Source organism: Hetaerina americana, unplaced genomic scaffold, assembly GCF_022747635.1.
Source record: "Hetaerina americana unplaced genomic scaffold, ioHetAmer1.1.p SCAF_7, whole genome shotgun sequence".
Lineage (NCBI taxonomy): Eukaryota > Metazoa > Arthropoda > Insecta > Odonata > Calopterygidae > Hetaerina > Hetaerina americana.
Genome location: NW_027287316.1, coordinates 40,626,027 through 40,646,489, shown reverse-complemented (window position 1 = coordinate 40,646,489; position 20,463 = coordinate 40,626,027). Strand labels below are relative to the sequence as shown.

Genomic DNA, 20,463 nt, shown 5'->3' with positions numbered 1-20,463 from the left:
TATTTTTTTATAATCGTGTGCTGTTTTAATTTGACGACATTTTTAATGTTCAACTCATTGATTCGATGCATCAGGATATTATTATTATTATTGAAATGTCAAATCATGAACAAGGCAACGTTGTATCATACACAAAGTAGCATTCGAGCCCACAGCGTTTGGGTTAGTGGGAAATCCCATCCATCGAACTAAAAGGTTAGAAAGTAAAATTTCGTAACTTATGGTAATCAATACGCGTTGGGCCTAGAATGAATTCTCAAGTCGATCGTATCGTAAATATTCAAACCATGCACGTTGATTGGAAGTTGGTGGTGAAAATAATTGATTTACTTACTTTTACGGGTTGCTTTTTTATTTTAAGCGGTTACCCTGGTTTCCCATTCTCTAGTGTTCTCGGTCGTTAACATCTCCCTCTCCCAAGACTCAATCCGTCCTAATTAAGGCTATTTCTGCCCTCCATGTTTTCCTAGGCTGTCCACGTTTCTTCTCTCTTGATTGTGACCATTCTAATCAAGCTCTTGGGCATATTTTCTCGTCCATTCTTCGAATAAGGTCACACCACCGGAGAATCCTTCTCTAAATTCTTTGTACCACTGATTCTTTCATAAGCATTACTTGCCTAATATATTAATGTTTGTCCTTTCTAATTTGGATATCCTGGCTCTTCTACACAGCCTTTATTTTATTAGTCTCTCCACAGCTTGTATTTTACTTTTCAAGCGTTCACCCAAAATCCATTTCTCAGCACAAAAAGTCAGAATGCTCTCTACTATTATTCTTTTCTTTATCTACTAAAACGCGCTTCCGCTCCTTAGAATTTATTTTCAATTGGTCCTCGAGCCCGAAATACTCTTTATTCTACTTGTACATTGTATTCACACCTTGCAGATTCGTAAATAATGGAACCGAAACGTTTAAACTGTTTTAAAGACTTGATGGTTCTATGAGGTTGAGTAATGTTTTGCATCTCCTCCTACTACTAGATATTTGGTTTTCTTCATGTTTACTCTAAGTCCTCCTTCAAAGGCTTCCGATGACGTTATTATCGTAAACTTAGTATTGTGCTGGCTTCTAGCAATCAATACCTGGTCATCTGTAAACATTAGTGTATTTGTTTCATGCCTAAAGGGGATACCTTTAACTCCACTGGATCGATTCCGTTGTTTCAATACATTCTGCGCACACATTTTATAAAGGGTGGAGGACATGCGAAAACCTTATTTAAGTCCTTTAGGTGTTAGGAGCAAAGCAAAGGCTCAGGAAGCAGAGGAAAGAGTTTCTTTCCTGACTAAACTGCAGCTTTAGGCTCTTAAAGTCAAGCCTGAAATTACGAAGTTTGCTTCGTAAAAACGTTTAATAAATGATGTTAGTTGAGATTCATTTCAACTTTGGCTAATGCGTTCACATCCGAAAATATTAAATGAGCTTCCTGACCTTTAGCGCATATCTTCCCCGCTTATTTTTCTGACGCTAAACATACAAATATGATCCATGCAAGGTCGTTCCATAGTAAACCCTGTTTGATTTTCATTATCTCCCCTTTGACTTCAAATTCCAACCTTTTCTTGATTGCTGCTAAATATTCTATTGATGAATACCGTAACACTCATCCCTCAATAGTTAAGTTGTATTGATATCTCTGTTATCCATTTTAATATTTTAAGTCCGTTGCTACTTAGGAAAAGGTTTTCTTTTTAAGTGTATTCACAAGTTGATGTATGTAGGCAAGACTCCAGTATATGTTGATTCAATATATAGTTGTATGATAAAGTATTTAGAGAGTTTTTTTATTTAACAAATAAAATCGAAAGGATAATGTCATGTCACTTGGTGAAAAAAATTATTTTTGGTATCGATACGATAGAGTGTATATGGTTCGCGCCTCGGTCAAATCATTTTTTGTTCTTCTCGGTTAGTCTCCAAAAACATGAAGCCTTAATGAACGTCAATGTGTACAATTCTCTCTGGTGATATTCCAAACAGAACAGTTATTTAATGTATTGTACTATTGTGATTAAAATTGCCTTGATAAAAACATACTGAATGAGTTTTTGTCATTAAGATGTAAATGCTAACATAACATGCACCGGTATCAATACATAACCTCAATACTGTTCTGTTTCGGAGTTGGTACTCCTAAGTAAAGTATTGAATCAGGTTACGAAAGATTATGTGAGTTATTTCTTTGATACTCCACAGCTCTCGCATACTTCCTTTATTCACACGTTGTTTCAGCCAGGTTCTTCTGTTTTTGTTAAATCCAATACTGCTTAAACGCCTCACAATCTCATCTATCACGTCCGCCCATAAGTTTCTTCCCTACACCATCGATAAATAAGCCTTGTCCATTAGAAAACAGGAGAGAAAATAAATACTTGGTGCATTTCAATCGTTGATTAATTAAGCATTCTCACGAAATTGCCAAGGAAGTTAAATATTGTATCAACGAAATTGTTTTTTATTATTTGTATTTCAATTCAAAGAAAAGAACTAATTTGAGAAATTACATACATTTAATTTGGATATATCAGCACTAGCAGTCGCGGGCCGTATAAAAACAGAGACAGTTCACGAGATGTGAACCGTCGGTCAACCCTTCCAACATTAAGCATTTTCTCTTATGTCTGCTTGATGATCTGGCTGTTATACATTCTCTTATTATGACCCATCACGTGAAGCTTACTTTTCATGCGTCTATTGTCGGTACAGCTAGTAGCCATTCTTTCGTCACCCTCTCATTCCTCGCTCTCTCTCTCTCCTATTAGTACCACGAGCACCTTTCAAGTATGCCATACTGAATGTACTCGTATGTGGTAAAAATTCATGCTTATCCTTGAATACCCAATTTGCGTAATAATGACCTAATTGTAGCACTTTTTCCACTAGTGAAAACACACAATTGTGCCCTGTGGGAGACGACGAACTGTCAGACTCAATTCATAATTAATTTTTTTTAAACTATGTTAACTTGGATTTTGAATATTTCCCATGCCAACCCTTCACAACAGGAAGGTGCCCATCACTTCTTACCACAATCTTCACCCCCTTCGTCTTGATTCCTTTTTTCCGGATAAAAGTATATAGTATACGTTACGTGTAGGAGGGCACTCGTACCTGCTCATTCTGTACCGGAAGATAATGTACTTAGCACATCGAAAACTGGTCGATAATTGAAAGTTTATACTGATGGAAAAGTGTCACTGTCTGTGATGAATTCTTCGCAGGATTTCCTCCGGGGGTATGTTCTGAATTGCTACAGACGTTTCAACGCACCACTTCGTCATATTCAGGGCTAAATAACCGGGAGAAGATCAGAACCTTCATGTCACTGTTTGGTTATTAATATTTATATTTTAACTCCGTCATATCACGCCTGTAACTACGCAATTCACCCATGTTACGATTCCGCAGAATTGTTTGGGGATGGATACTTTTTCGCTGCAATTTTTGCTGCCCAGGCAGACATTGCATATTCGCTTGACTTAAATAATATTTTTTTTATTATGCTCAAGTCTGGTATCTTGCCCTTAATTTTTAATTTATTACCACCAAGGTTCATCGACTCTTGATTTTATTGCGAAATCCATGTCATAACCACGTGACCACAAATTAGCTTGACTATCGTTCTCTCTTTCAAACTTTTTTCTTTTCACAAAAGGAATAGGGTCGCCGTTGAGTTGTTGTAGGTGAAAATCACCTCTTACCGATGTCGTGCTATGTTTCCATGTTTCTTTATAGTGACGGTAAACGGTGTAGCATTCGTCGACGCATATTGAAAAAAAAGATGCGTGATTGAATCTATGTAGCAGCCGTTAACTGCTCGCCACATGCATTATTCATCGTATGATGGCAAGTGATTGGCAATTCAACGGGAAATTCCACTCAGAAAGTGGACGTGAAACTTGAAAATGACTTTCGACGTGATTTGGGGCGAGCCGCAATTACGAAGCCCCCTTCGTCCCCGTCGAGAGCGAGTTTAGTTCACTCCAGATTCTTGTTTGTTTTTACGAATGGAATAAGAATGTTTGAGGAAGGAATCGAAAAGGAATTTTGATTGGGCGTTGATTACCTATGACTTCAAATTTTTGGCTGTGCCTCTGAAAGCTGGCTGCGATGAAGGAAGCTTTACTCGTACACTTTTCCGAATAATTCCGTAAAAATGGTAGTGAATAAAGGTACGTATTGTGAAGCACTATGGCCAATCATTTGAGTGAAATTTATTTTATGATGTCGAAGATTCAAGATATTTAAGAGCTGAGAAAATGTCACTTTTAGTATGTACATTAATTTTGTAATAGATGTAGAATCGACTGGTAAGCTTGATAACTCTATACACTTTAATTTGAAACTTAAATTGACGTATATAATCGCTTAAAGGATAGCTGGTGATAAAATTGGTGAAACCATATTCGATATGTTAGCGCAGTATATGTATGAGGATGGGTGGTTATAAATTCTTTCGTGTTTTGTGCTCTGGTTGTCGGAATATGGATTTTATAAATTTTCGCAGTGACATTCTGGAAAAATTTAGAATTAGATATGTATTATGAAGAATTTCTTAAAGCATAAAATGGTGAAAAATATTATACTTCTTTTTAAAAATAAGTAAAGAACATATGCATTGTTATAAAAATTAGTTTCCGTTCATTTTTTTAGGGATGATCCTGGTTTTATTTAATTAAAAACATATGATGTGCTGCGAGAACTTTCCCTTGAAATGTTCTCCCATGTGTCCTATCCTTTTCTGCTTCAGCAGTCGTACAACTTAAAATTTTAATTAGTGTTCGCCTCATTCCGTATGCTTCTCCTTTCCCCTTAAGTCCCTCCGGCATAAACTTAACTTGCTCTTCATTTGTTGAATTATTACTGCTCGGTTTTCTGCGTACCAGATGCTCTCTATCTCTCTCTCTTCCCCTGATGTTTGCTATTTTCCGTGCCGGTGATCTCTCAACAGTGAGCAGATTGTCAGAAGTAAATGTGATGACCTTACAATTAATCGCAGTCATGATTTTTTAAGACCCTTTCTGCAGGGAAAAGAGCAAAAACGCAATGGAATATTGAAACATGGACTTGAAAAAGTGGCAGTGCCTACGGAAGCGTTTTCGATCCTTGTTTTGTCGAAATTACGCGATACACGGGGACCACGTACAAATTCACCTAGAATATCCCGCAAAAATGCGAGGCCTGTTCAAGAAAGGGTCATCATAAACTTAATATACTCATACTTTATTGTGCAAAATTTTTTTTATATTGTTAACATAGCATGTAATGTATCAGTGGTACAGATTTCATTAATTTGACATCGATATTGATTCAGCAGCAGCCATTGCAAGTTGAAAATGCTCAGATCGCAAGCGACAGAGATGTACTGAAATTTTTCTTTTGCCTTAGCAAACCAGCCGAGGTTTATTTAATCTTGCAGGAGTTTTAAGGATAGTTTTTTTCTTCCATATAGCACAGCTAGGAGATGGTTTAAAAATTTTATAGAGGGGAGACAATCAATTACAAATGAAGGTGGGCCCGAAGTTCTGGTCAATGGTCTTAGACAAGTAATCATTTAATCTGCTGCCGACATTGCGAGAGAAGATCTAAAGAGCAGTATCATGGATGGAAGATTTCCTTCATTTTCTATCTTCCTTCATTGCAAAACCTTTCTTATTATGCGATTCGTTGCATTTCTGCAAATAATTTGACGTTTTGCTCTAGTTTTTTTTGGTATACCGCACGAGTGTGATTTTACGCCTTTCGAAACATGAGATGGTTTTGTTTTCTCGATTTGCAAGTCGATTAGGGGGGAATTGGTGAGTGTTGAGTGAAAAGGGTGCTTTGTTCCCGCCTTTGACCATCTCCGCGCGGAGCGGACGGCTTTGTGGGTGTTCTCCTGGGAGAGGAAATGTTCAAGAGATCAGTCGTAAACTGGGGCGTCATAATCTTAATGCAATCCCCGCTCTCAGAATGGATTCGAATGAGATCCGACCGACTGTCCGCCCTCTCTTTCTACCCTCCCCCTCCTCGCTCCCTCGCCGCGCTGCGTGACTCGTCTCCCGCCTCAAACAACGAATGCACATCCAATTATGTCCAGGCGGTCACCGCTGCGGGCAGTCCGTGGGGCTGTGGAGCTTGAGGAGGGAGGGGGTGGGGGTCACGTCGTCTCCACATCCGTTTCGTTGGATAATTCGAATTTTTGATTCGAATTTCCGGCCTGGCCTCGCGTCATCCCCCCCCCCTTTCCCCCTCCCCTTAGGTGATGAAAATCTCTGGTTTTAGTATTCACTTCAGACTCGTGTATGGAGACTACCCCTGTTCTTCGAGTGACGTATTTTTTTTCGTGTTATTCGGAACGGTTCTGACATGGATTGCTTGCAACCACTCCTACCTTCGTATGGTCAGACTCACGATACCTTTTGTTCTCATTGTTTCGTATGTCGCACTGTTAAATTATATTCTTTTCAGCGTTTTGTTTTGACCCGACAAAAAAATAGCTAATTCACTGACTGAGTGCTCTGTGCAGCAGAAAGAGAGTAATATTTTGAAATGAAATGCAACTATTGACTCTGTTAAACTTACCCAATTATCTTTTCAAATGCGACATTCTGGCTTTCTTCTAGAAACTCAACGTGGCCTTTTAAGACCTTAATTATGTGAATATTCCCCTTCGGATAGCCTTACAATGGCTGCATACTTTCTGCTAGCTCTCTTCTTTTCCTCCAGGTGAAATGGTAATGTATTTTCTCAAATTTACGAAGCAGTCAAGACTCAAAATCACGCTAATTGCATTCCGAAAGAACATTTAAATTGCTCTGTTTCGTGTAGAATCATCATTCACAATATCTATTGTCTTTGGAAATACCTTATGGCGTGCATCATATTCTATCGAACAGTTCAACATTGCACGTAGTTTTTTTTTAAATTCAACAATCTTTCAAAAACGTGTAGACTTTTAAAATAATATTTTTTATGAACCTGAACTAAAATGTCCTTGTTTCATAATACGTTCTCCGTTCAAAATTAATACTTTTTACTGTGAATTCAATTTGACATCGCTTCGTAATTTCTCGTAAGACTCGTATTCGAGGGAGCCAAAATGGCATATATATTTGTGGCATCTTAACTGTCGGTAGCTCAATTTGTTCAAGGGTCCAAAGTGGAAAATATTTTCACGTGTGTTTTTGCTAAGCAATACGATATTTAACAGTTAGGGTTTTCACTCTAAAATTACTTGGTAATTATTCAAAAAAATGGACTGCCACAAGTTCTTTTATTGCTCGATTGAAGTCATACTTCTCTACCATCAAAAAAAGGCTTAGGAATGCAGTTATTTATTTAATTTTTCTGTTGTTTAAACAGTACACTACTAAATTAGTATTAAAAGGTAAGTTTTTTGGCAGTCAACTGTAACCTATTACTATTGCTGGTTGTTAATATTAACGGAAAATATTGCTAAGCCGTCTTTGTTGTGCTCTTTTTTACCTAAGATCTTTTCGGAAATTAAAGGAGGAAAAATTCCGAGCTAACCGCGAGCACTCAAAGCCTAATATGGATAGCTAAAGTGAGTTTTTGCGCGTCTTTATATACATATATATATATATATATATATATATATATATATATATATATATATATATACACACACATATACATATATATATGTATATATGTGTATATATATAATAAAATATATATGTATATATATATATATATATATATATATAGTCTCCCAGATGGATAATGTACCATAATACATTATACAATGCTGTTCATAAAATGTGCCTATATTGTACAAATATTTCATTTGAGTGATTTATTGAACACAATTCTTGAGGATCGTGACTGGAATTTTTTTTATGCATTACCTTTTCATCTTCCAGTTTCATTTGGTTTTGTATTTGATTTTTAACAGTGGTTTTATTGATCAAAAGTAACTTCAAGTTTTCAATTAAGAAGAAAGTGACTCCCTCCGGCCATACCAAAATTATAGGTTTCTGAAAAAATGGATATTTTTGATAGATAAGTTTTCCAATTTTCTGAACAGTGTAAAAAAAATAAAAAAATAAAAAAACTTAGGTATGCCCACGTAACTTGCGTGACGTTAAAATTGTCATATCGACTGGAAATGGGGGGGGGATCTTCATTTAACGCATCTGTCTAGGGAATTTGTCACATAATTTATAAGTTCCCTTGGAGCTAAACTTCGTTAAACTGTCATCGTTGCCAGATTTATCGAACAGGGTTGGTGTCAGTGTGATGCCTCTGATGATACGGCCTTCGAAATTTAATTTATTCCATATTGATTTACTATGAACATCAGCGGCGTGGTGTGTCGGAGTTCTTGGGGCTGGGTCGTTTGCGTCCCGCGAGACCTTGGAAAGATGGCAAATCGAACATTCCCAACCCTCCGAAGTCTGGTTCGTATTCTCCGTTGAGAAAGGGCCAAGAATTTGCAAGATAAGGTGATGGTTTCAATAGTTTTCCGTGATGTCATATCTTACTTACCCCATGGAAAAATGGCTGTATATTCTTTAAATATAATATGTAGGTTCATATGAAAAGCAAGTATTCTGAGGAAAGAAAATTGATAAGATATAAGAAATATTGTGAAGTTGGAAGGGAATGAAATGGAAAATAATGATTTTCCGACGCGGGAGATGTGTGAGTGGAAATATAAAGATATCATGATATAGTTTTAAATGAATGAATATTATTTAATTTAATATAAAATAATATTTAAAATTTAGAAATTATTTTATAGTTTTTAAAGTTAAAAAATTCGGGATATAGCGATAAAAAGGGGACGTTTTTGGTGAAACGAATGACAATTGAGACGCCAATTACTTAATTAAGGTAATTGATAATGTTAAAGTTACATGAAATGCTATTTCAGTGGAAGAAATGAGATTTGTGCTTATGTATGTAAGTTCATAATAGGAAATAAATAAGGAATTGATTAAAAGTGCAAATTTATGTGGATCCTCAGTGAGTTGATTAGAATTTACCACTGATGTACTATATTTAAAATTTAAATTTTATTATTATATTTTTACTTTGATTGTTACTGTTTTCATTCATTACGAGGGTAAAAATATACTTCCACTTCCACAATAAAGATTTATTATTTCATGACCATTCTGCGCATCATCATCACCTGCATCACCCGATGATGATGCGCAGCATCGACGAAACCATAGTCGTGAAATATTGAATTATCTTTTTAACCTCATAATGATGGAATTCCACAAAGTTAAACCTGAAACTGTTATGTTCATTCATTAAGGTATTTAGTACGCTTCTAAGGGTTTTGATGGGAATGTAAGGGATGCAATACGTCACACCTGAAGAGTAAAAAAAAATATTGGCGTAGAAAAAATATTAGGTATAATGGTAACGAATTAGAGTATAAAACATTAGATTACCCAATAAAGCACGTTACGGGCATCGGTAAGATAAACCAAAGATCCATTTTTAAGAAAAAGTGCACATCTCTTCGGAAACGACATCTTTCCACGTTCCCTATCAAAATTATGATGTCCTATGTATATTACCTTTGCATATGAAACCTGATTAACATGAAGGTTTGGTGGTAAAGATTTTTTTGGGTAGGAGTGTCCGTAATCACCCATGTATTGAATCTATGTGTGAAGGAAATGATATTAGTAGCGTGGAAACAACTGGATATAGAAATGAAAGTCTTTGATCCGCAAGCCTAAAACAATTAGGTTTGCGGATGATCGAGCGTTGGTAAGCCAGTCAAGGCCTTACAAGCATCGCTGGGCACTTTAGGAAATCTTTGATAGGTTTGGCATGGTAACCAAAGAAAACGAAAGTTATGACGCTTTCGAGAAAGAGAATTGATAAATTAAATATTAAACTAGAATAGTTTGCCTATTTTGTAAGTGATCTGGACCAATATGGTCAGAGAGTTCGCGTAACAAAATGAAGAATTGCTCTAGGCACCAAAGCTCACACCAGGATGAGGGAAGTGATGACAGGGACGTTGAGTGAGGATGTTGACAAAACACTCGCCTAAACACTGATATGGAGCGTTGTGTTGTATGGCGTGAAAACATGGTTATTGAAGCATGATGATAGGCGTAGATTGGAGGATTTTGAAATGCGGGTTTGGGGAAGAATTGAAAAGGTGAAATGGACAGAAAGTAAAACTAACGAGAAAGTGCTAAGAATTGTTAGGGACGGGGTGGGATCGTTGTGAGTAATCCAAAGGGAGCCGCAAAGATGGATGTCGAGCATTTGAATCACCTGAATGAGACGCAAAAAGCTGCATTAGGGCGTAGGCCTTAAGTCAAAGGGTCGTAAAAGGATATACATGTTGCACGGAATGAAAGGAGACAAAATGTATTCGGTTTTGAAAAACAGTTTATTGTAGTGTGAAGTGTCAGGTTGTGCCTTGTTAGGCGATGCCTAGGTACTGTATGTAGCAGTGTTCAGTCTGTGTCCATCCAAACATACCTTAAACGATAAACTGACAACTAAAATATAATATAGCTACATAGGGTGTGGTAGATCATTAGATAGAACGTACGGGTATTAATCGGGTCGTTCGGGGGAACTTTAACTTGACTCTAGCTGTGTGATTCTCCCATAACCAGATATTATTGGGAATCCAAAGTTGGCAGAGGGAAAGTATCTGGCTTCCCTGACCTGGTGCGTGAGGTTATTACGCTGCAGTGGGCTTAGTCTGAGATGGTCTACCATAATTTTTCCGGATTTTATTGTCCATCGGCCCGATTAACACTTTTGGTTACTATATATGTATCACTAGTCCATCTCCTTCAATACCTATTCGAGAGTATGTCGGCCACGCTGGGCTATTTTTGTGTATGAATGTATGCGTGCGCAAATGTGTATCATGATGTATGGATCACCGTTCCCAGCCACGGAATGCACGAACACGTCATAATAGGTGAATGACGAACAGTAAAATGCAATTTATATCAAATCACCCGCATCTTTGGTGATAACGGTGGGTTTTGACCTACTTGAACGTCCTGAATCAAAAACATCGGCCGTGATAAAGGGTTCAAACGGGAGATGGGGCATCCGCAAGTGAGGGGGTGGGGGCTAGAAAAATCTTCCAAATACCCTGAGGGACCTCATAATCTCTCTTATCGCTGAGTTTAATCTAGAATACAGTATCCGCATAGAAAGGAGGTATTTCATATCGCCGTCATGATCGAGCCAGATTTCTCGGCGGAGAGGGAGATAGATTGCTCGCCAAATATGTGCACTTTTTGATTGAAATTGGATCTCAATTTTAAGGCATAATATCTTTTAATGTTGCATGGTAAGACATTAGGTAAATATTAGAAAGAGCCCATCTTGAAGAAGAAGGAACCTGCGATCACTGCTACCTTAGCACCAGTGCTAAAGAATTAATTTTATCAATGCAGCAAGAGCTAAAACAAAAACTTGACCTGCTTTAGAAAACTAATTTTATGATATAACGTAGAAAGACCCGTCATTTCCATTGGTTTCTGTATCTTTTACTTCCAAATGACTACTGAACTATGAATTATTGAGTATAACTTTAAGCAGAGAAATATACAAGTATTAAGTATTCCAGCTTTCTACTGGATCATAGGACTATGCAATACCGTACTCACCAGCCAACATCACAAAAAAACCTCAGACCTTAGACCAAAAAATCCTTTTATCTCGTCAACGCCAGTAGTTTCGTGCTGTAGGCATGGGACTTGCTCCAAGCCGCAAACGATGACCCAGGTTTTCTAAAAAACGCCATAACTGGAGATGAGTCATGGATATACGAGGGCTCGTAGGGCTATGACCCTTAAACAAAAGCCCAGTCTTCCCAATTGTCTGTTGACGAGATTGAGAAGGATCCATTGAGGCAGTTGATGACCATTCCGAAAAAGGACTTCACTGATCGTTTAAAAATTTAGAAGAGACGCTGGGATAAGTGTGTGGGGTCCCAAGGGGAGTACTTCGAAGGGAACTATGGTCTCATTGTTCTAGGTAGGCTATTATTCTAAAAATATTGCATGGATGGATAGTTTCTGGACAGACTTCGTATAAATACTCTGTGACTCATCCTTCATCGATCGCGGAGCAGAGTGTTTAGCACTTAGTTCTGAGTAATCAAAAAATGAAGTTATCCTCTGATTTAAGGTTCTGTAGGACTCCGTGGTATTTATTCCCTGAGATAAATTTTTATTCCTGTGAATGTATATATGTTAAATATGTAGTGTATATGTCTCTCCCAAATTCGTGAGACCAGGTTTGTTCTTCGTATTTTCCACAAAAAAGTATCCAGTAAGTCTCTTATCATCAATGGTCGTAATAATGAAAATTGCGTATTATTCATCGAGTAAGTTCATGTGACGGAGGAGACATAAACGATACCAATCGGTCTTTCCCCACGTAATAATTTTAAAATGTATTCCGTTGAATAAGTATTTATCCCATAATAATATTTTTACCCGCGAGAAAATTAATTTCTTGGTAATTAGTTTGCATTTCCACAATGAAAGGCTTGACATTTTGCAAACACCTGGAATCATATTGACTACCACGCATTTGCCCAGATCTCATAGTGTCGTCCAAGTTCTGTTCCTTGATCGTGCGAGGTTTTTTTCAACAGCAGTCAGATCTGCTTTAGATTGATTTAATGTCGATATAGGTGTGGAAAAAATGAAACAGTTTTTCAATAATTAATGTGTATTCTCTGCGACCATGGTTTTACAACTGTGTAGCCATCATCAGTAATAATTGGATGAACTTACCTGCATCTATACGATGGTTGGAGAGGATAAATATTAACGTTGGCTTTACTGTTTTTCATTCTGTCTATTCGGCGCGCAAATTCCACATAGTGACGGCTAAAACAGTTTCATGTGTTAAGTATGTCAATGAGGGAGTTTGAAGATGACGGCTTGGGAGTTGGGGAATCAAACCCCCGTGCCCTGGTCTTTCTTTTTTCGACTCATACGACAGAGGGCATCGGAAGTGAGTCACTTCTCGTTTCGCCCCGTGAGAGAGGGATGAGAGTCCACGATGATGTTTTTAACGTTTTTTTTTCTTCCTCTTTCCGCACAGGGGGCCCTTCAGCGTGGTGCGGAGGTGTATCCACCGACAGACGTCGCAGCAGTTTGCGGTGAAAATCGTCGATGTTGCCAAATTTACCTCAAGTCCCGGCCTCAGCACTTCCGGTGAGTGATGTCTAGTGCCGCTGTATTGTCGCCGTCCAATATCGTTATGCTGATCTCGACATGCGAGGCCGCACGCAGCGTCCGATGGAGTGCTTCCCCAGAGCTCGACTTTTTATTTTCACGTTCGCATCCGGTCACAAGGGAAGGCAAATGAGAAGCGCTCACCACCCCCCCCCCCACCCCCGCCCCTTTCTCTTTCTCCAACCCGCGATACCTGTTTGTTTCACTTCGGCCATCTCCCAGGCCCTTGGACCTCTCTTTAAGTTACCTATTCATTGTTTTCCCTCTATCGGTTTTTTTACTCCTCCCACCTCAATTTATAACGATTCGAAGTAATAATATGAATTATTATTTAATTTACAGTGGGATGTTGAAAACTGTGATAGAGGGGAGAATGTTAGGCAAACGAGGAAGGGGCCGGAATAGGAAAGGGATGTTTAATGGAATAAAGAGAGGAAGGAAGTACACGGAGATTAAAACGGACTTGTTTTAGAGTAGGATGTTAGGTTTTGTTTTGTTGGGAGAGACAAGAGAGTTGTTTGGTAGCTTGTGTTCATCCAAAACCTACCTTAAGCGGTAGATTACCAATAATAATAGTCAATCCAATAGTAAAAAGGTGGCCATTTGGTCGGGTGATAAAATGAGGTGGCAAAAATGAATTGATGCAAATATTACAGGAAACAAAACATATTCACCGAGGCATAAAGAACACACTCTACAAAAATACATCAATTGTTTTTCAGACTAATCATAAGCGTCCCAACGTTACTTTGGTATAGCTTTCCAATCTTCTATCCCGAGATTAAAAAAATAAATGTTTTCCTGTACTAGAAAAATATCTTCGGGGCTGTCGCGGGTCTTCACTCCCTAGATGATAGGGCTTTTCCAACCTTTCTGAAATATCTTTTCATGCAGCATCACCAATGTAAGATTGGTATATGCACTTCAGACATCCTTTCTTTCTCCTTGATTCATCAAAGACCCTTAGGCCATTAAATCCTCAATTAAACCCTCTCCTCCCTCATCCTGTGTAATTATCGGCGATTTCATTCATGCATCAAACGGTCACCTTTTTCTAAAGCAAAGAAAAATAGGGAGAGAGAAGAAAACTCATTCAGGCTTTTTGGAGAACTAGTTGGCTTGTTGGCTAGCGTTATGGCTCCCCACCCGTAGGGTCTGGGTTCGATTCCCGCCAGTGACAGAATATTTCATAGCCATCCCGATCCTATATAACATAGATATGCTGATCCATGTGGTAAACACTACGAGTGTAGTATGCCCCATTTTAAGCTGTGGACTCATAATCGCCTTTCGTTAAGAGTAGGCCATTGCCGACGCCGAGTGTCTCCCCACTTTTCTCTGTTCCCTGGTAATCAAACCCCTACCAAATAACCCACCTACTGGCATAGGGCATGAATGACCTCAATGGTCGGTTGTCTCCCGCCTAATATACTAATGCTACTCCCTAACTCGAGTGATTTTGTTTCACTATAAATTCCAAATGTATTATTATGTATGTTTTGGATACTTGAGAGTTTATGTAAATAACTGTTTAAAAATCTCATATCGGGTAACTTTGGCGATTGAAGACGAAAGGGAAATTTAAGCGTGAGCAGGTATCCCCTCAATCAACATATAGCAGTGTTGTATAACTATGTATGTCTCTACTGGAATAAACTATTGATCTACTCTCTACTTAAAAGTTCATGTTCCTCTAGTGCAAATAAAGGTGCTTTTTAATTTTTTCTAATATACTCATGTATAATTTACAATTGTAGCATTATCTTCATCATATATGATGTAGAAAGAATTAAGACAATCAATACAACATATAATGACAGAGAATTTTTATCATATACCATAGTGATATGATCTTCATAATATACAATCGTAGTGTACATTAAAAATGTATGCGTGGGATACACATTCTGGTCCTGCTAACCCAGCCAGTTCTGGCTTGACAGTAGGTGCAAATGTGGAACAAAAATGATAGCTTCATGTGTTGTAATTATAAAGCTACATATATTGTGTCACGTTTTTTTCCAAGCCCTAATCCAATCTGTATAATAGCCAGTCATTTATTTTCCTTTTCACAGCATTTACTGATTGTAATTATAATGTTTAGGTGTATTATTAAAAATTATAGCTATGGTAACCTCCAATTTTCTCCTACCTTGATTTGCATGATATTTATCTGCTATAAGCTTCATATTGCCCCTTAATGGTAATTCATTTCTATTTAAATCGGGTATTTTATATTTCTCATAAAAATAGTTTCCAATTATGATGACATATCTATGCAGCCTGTCTACAGGCAGGATTCCTTTTTTTGAAAGATGTTTCTTCCATTTAGAATATTTGTATTTTTTGATCTAGCCTCAGACATTTTCTCTAGGATTTTTTTCTGTTTATTTTTATAAGATTAGGTAGTTTTGCTATTACCTAAAAATGTTCCGTCCAGATCTCACCTATCACTGACGGTCGTACATATCGCTGTTGACCTCTGCTGTCGGTTGCCTCTCACCTAATGAGTACTACTATTATTCAGTCATTTCGAAAGCGTTTTTCATTACGATTAAGAAGTAATCACTCCAGTTGCATATTTTTCTGAAAAAAAGCGAGATACCTTGAATGAAAACTTGTTTCCCTGATTTATTTTAATTGGTACCGTAGTAGGTGCTGTAAAATGAAGCAAACAAATCGAAATTTTTTCATCAGGTTTATAAATTATTAAATAACTCTGGAGAATCTAAGTGATATCTTAGATATTCAAGGTTAAATAGCATTTTGACTTAAAACACAATGGCTCTAATAGTACAATATTAAACCTTACCTAAGATTCCACTTGTGAACCCCTCGCCCTCATCCTAAACAAAAAAATTTATGGAATAGCACGCAAACCCTCTCTCTCCAAAAGTCATACGTATTTAAAGGTCAGCCCCTCTAAAGTAATATATAGTCAGCTGGTGAGTCGTATTTAGTTGATTTTCATTACCCGTTCACTCACTGACTGTCCGTTGAGCGTGAAATGAGGATCAACTGGTTTGTCACAAGACTGCTGTTAAATGTGAAAAAACAGAAAAATGTGGATGAAATTGAATGTTAGTCACGGAAAACGTGGAAATTCGGGCTTATATTTTTTTATTATATATTTATTCTGGGTGATATTTTGAATGTATCAACGAAATTCTCAGTTTTTCGGCGACAGTTCTTCAAAAGTAACACAAAAAATTGTTCCAAAATTCTATTTAACTGACGGGATTCAAATCATGAAGCACCCTCCAGTCGCTTGTGTCATTCATGAAAAAATTAATGGCGGACGAGCAATCAAAGTTGCACAAAACCATGATGGTTAGGTTATCGAATAGGAGACTTTAATGGTGATCCCCGCCTAACCAATTTCAGCATAGGTGAATAATTATTGGAATCACCCTCATCAGTTACTCTTTAAAGTATATTAGTCTGTATTTGGTGCTCTTAAAATAAATAACATTAAGGCATTATCAAGTACCAAGCCACCATAATCACAGAAATGGCTTAAAGATAATTAAAATCAATGCCAATTAAAATCAATGCTTAAAAAAATAATTAATTTCGTCCATGTGTTTTGGTGCCAGGAAACATCGCTCACAACGCGTCATTCTATCTGTAGATCTTTCGCAGAAAATGAGGTCATCGTCAAATGTTATCTTTGAGTACCAAGGGATTAAATCATTAGACCCATGAAAATAATGAGTGTATGGAAATCAATGGGACTAAAGGTGTTTTATTTGATCAATAGGCTCCGGCAGCTAATTTAGCTGTTTAATGAAAAATTTAATTAAAAGATCTCCAAAGTAATCTCCCGCAACGGTTAAGTGTATCAATTAATCCTTTCAATATCTGTTATTCTTTGGAAGTTTGGGCAGAGGATAATCTGAGGCGCAGATGATTGAAGGTGACCGAAAGTTTAGTTTATATTAAGTTGAACTGATTGTAATACTGGGTGTTGAAAAAGGGGAAGGTAAATCCAGCGTCTTCAAACGATGATGAACTTGGATCCGGTAAAAGAAAATCTAATCAAACACATGCGAAACTTTAAAGTAAAAATTAAGAGTACTATTATAAAGAAATAAATTAGTTGAATAAAGAGACGAGTTGCCAGTGATTGGAACGCTGGATTGAAATCAATTTATGTGAGAGATCTTGAGCATGTTTTTAATAAATTACATAGAATTTGCATAGTCGTGTTACTCTGTTTAGGCGTAGAATATCTGGGAAACTCTCATTGCTGTATTAAATGAAGAGATGTGGAGGACTTAAGTCCAATGCTTCTGAAATGAAATGTCCACCTGGTGTACATGGTAAAGTGAAGGAAATTGATACATCCAGAACTGGAGCAACTCTGATGAACATGTTGTCGAATCGTTCTTATCCATTCAATCGTTCTTCCCCATTGTCGAATAATTCTTCCCCATTCAATGCAAATTCTTTTTCGACCCCGTGGCTCTTCTTTCATTCCTGTTTATTTTATCTGCGTATATATCTCTCGATCTTCCATTTGTGGGATCTACGAGTATCCTTATATTAAGTTCCTAAAAAAGTCCATGGTGCCTCAAAATGTGTCCAATCTATCTGATTTCTTTTTTTCCTCTCGATTCCTATTTCCACAATACTGTTGCACGTTGGCTTTTCTTCTTCTTCTCTTCTGTTTTCCTCTCTGGTTTCCCTATCGGTGCATATTTCCTTTTCATCTTAAGCGTACGTCTCCAGCCAGCAACAGGATTCCAAGAGGCGTATGCATCTCTGGTTCAATTTTCTATCGGCTCATATTTATTAACTATTGAGCAGCACAAACTTCTTCGTTGTTAGTCATTATGTCTTTTGAAAGCGTTTTAGCTGAGAATTATTATCTAAACCCTCGTAGTGTATACTCTGAGCGATCTTCCGCTCACCTTCTTAATTTATGATGGACTTCTTCGGTTTTTCATTAAACTGATTCGGATATTGGTGATTGATTCCGTTTTGTCTTTACTTTATAGATGCAATATACTGCTTTGTTTATTCCCTGTATTTCCACGAGTTTTCGGTCAATAAATTTATCGGATATATGAGTGGAAAACATATTATTATTAGGTAATCTACCAATTAAGGTAGGTTTATGGATGGACACAACTGCAAAATAGATATTTTGTAATTCCTAACAAAACACAAAATCTAGCAACCTACTCTACATCAGGTCCCTCTTCATCTCTGAGTACTTCCTTCCTCCCTTCATCCCGTCCAACATCCCTATCCTGTTCCTTCCCTTTCCTCGTTTGCCTAACATTCTCCCCTCTATTACAGTCTTCAACATCCCACTGCCGGTCAACACCCCCTTCATCCACTTTTCCTGCCTCCATAGGATTTCTCCCAACACACCCCTCTCTTCGTCCACCATGCCAAATACTTCCTCATTTGTTTTCTTCTCTGTCCATTTCACCTTCTCCATTCTTCTCCACACCCACATTTCAAAAGCCTCCAATCTACGTCTATCCTTCTGCTTCAATGACCACGTTTCCGCAACTTACATAGCTACGCTCCATATCAAAGAAAACATGTTCCTAAAATTAAGAAGAAAAATAATACCTGTAAGTGATCGCAATGAGTAGTCTTACACACATTCGTACTAGCCTGCAAATTCAAAACCTTCATATTTAAATCTAATTCTAATAAAATATAATGAAATATAATAATGAGTTATAGTACTGAGAGCATACTTGGATTTTAGTTTTCTTCTTGTAGATTAGCACATTATGCCCTGGTTTCAAGTAAGCAAAAAAGAGGCTTGCAAAAATACTTTAAAGCTTCTCATTTCCTTTCTATTTTAGAAATGTAAAACAGTGCCAAATGCGTAAAATAATGGCTTATTCCGAGCGCTACTCTGAATTTACCTGCCAGTGACTTGAAAAATTATATTTTTCGAACTTTGATGAGAAAAGAGTCGTAAGATGCTGTAGCGGATATTATGAAATCGCTGTCTTTCCAATTTTTGTATCGTTTTGTCCCATTATGTAGAAAAATATTTTCAAATTTTACTTGCGTGTAAATACCTGCGTAAATGTAATAATTGTAACTTCATTTCTTTGTAATATCCTAAAATTATTTTAAACTTTGGACCATTTCGCATTAAGTCCGACCAAGTTTCATAAAATTTCTCCGTACTGGGGTCTTTAAATATATTTCAATCCTGCATATGACCTTAGATTAATTTTTAATTCAGATGTATCCATTAGTCCGTTACTTTTTGAAATGAAAGTTTTTTTCCAATTTACGCATGCCCTAAAAAATATGCGTTTCATAAACATATCTTAATATTACAAAGTAAACACGACCAAATGTTAGGAACTCCATTTACCGAGCAAGGGATATTAAAGGCAACTAAAATACTCTTTAAAAATGTTTAAAATCAGCTATAATTTATTTCATAATTTTAATTTGTATATTAATTATACTTACGTGTATATCCTTTTCTTTGCCATGCCTAAGATTCCATAGATTCCATATTTTCGAGACAAATGTTAAAGCAGCCAAAGTAGCCAACAAAGAAGTTATAAGGCATCCTATATTTGGTTCCCTTAAACCACTCATTTCTTATGGTTTTTTTGTGGTTGAGATAATGCCACACCTTGCGCAATGTTCTGAATTGGCGCATATGCCATGCACACATCATCTGTCTTAGCAAGGATCCTACAGTTAATATTATTGATGTATTCAATTTTCCACGTTGGCAAGGGTGGTTTTTAATCTGAAATACTATTGTACAATGATTTCCTGACTGTGATTTGCCACTCCTCCAGAAAGATACTAAGATACTTCAAGAAATAGAACATGTGCGGGGAAAATCCGAATATTATGCCTTGAGAAAATTCAATTATGACCAGCGTATATGACCTACATTGAAATTTCTTGCTTGTTTATTTCCTTAAATAGTTGCTTTAAATTGCTTACCTCGTATGATATTTATTTAGTCATACTAACATCTTGCCTGCTGTGTGGCAAAATGAGTGTGCATTTTAGACATTTATTTTTAAAATCCATCATTTCATTACGTAGGCTTAATTTTTCTACTAATGTGTTTCTTCGAAAATAAATTTAGGCTGAAGAAGCGCTGCAAAGAACTTTTGGAAACCTTCTTTTTAAATATACTCTATATATTACTGTATCCACACAAAAACCACCTTGGAAAAATAAATTTGCTCTCGTATTTTTTGAGAATATTTTTTATGGGGAGATCCCCTCGCAAATATCGTCTAGGGTTCTC

At 37.0% G+C, this 20,463-nt stretch overlaps 1 protein-coding gene across 8 annotated transcripts in view; it reads left to right on the top strand.

Moving 5' to 3' along the window:
- CASK (peripheral plasma membrane protein CASK) overlaps positions 1-20,463 on the top strand; it is a 1,102,005-nt gene that overhangs the window by 443,240 nt on the left and 638,302 nt on the right. For all 8 annotated transcript variants that reach the window (XM_071595320.1, XM_071595316.1, XM_071595314.1 and 5 more), the window contains exon 2: positions 13,069-13,181. In XM_071595320.1, coding sequence (XP_071451421.1) covers positions 13,069-13,181 — 113 coding nt within the window. The remainder of the gene's footprint in view (positions 1-13,068; positions 13,182-20,463) is intronic.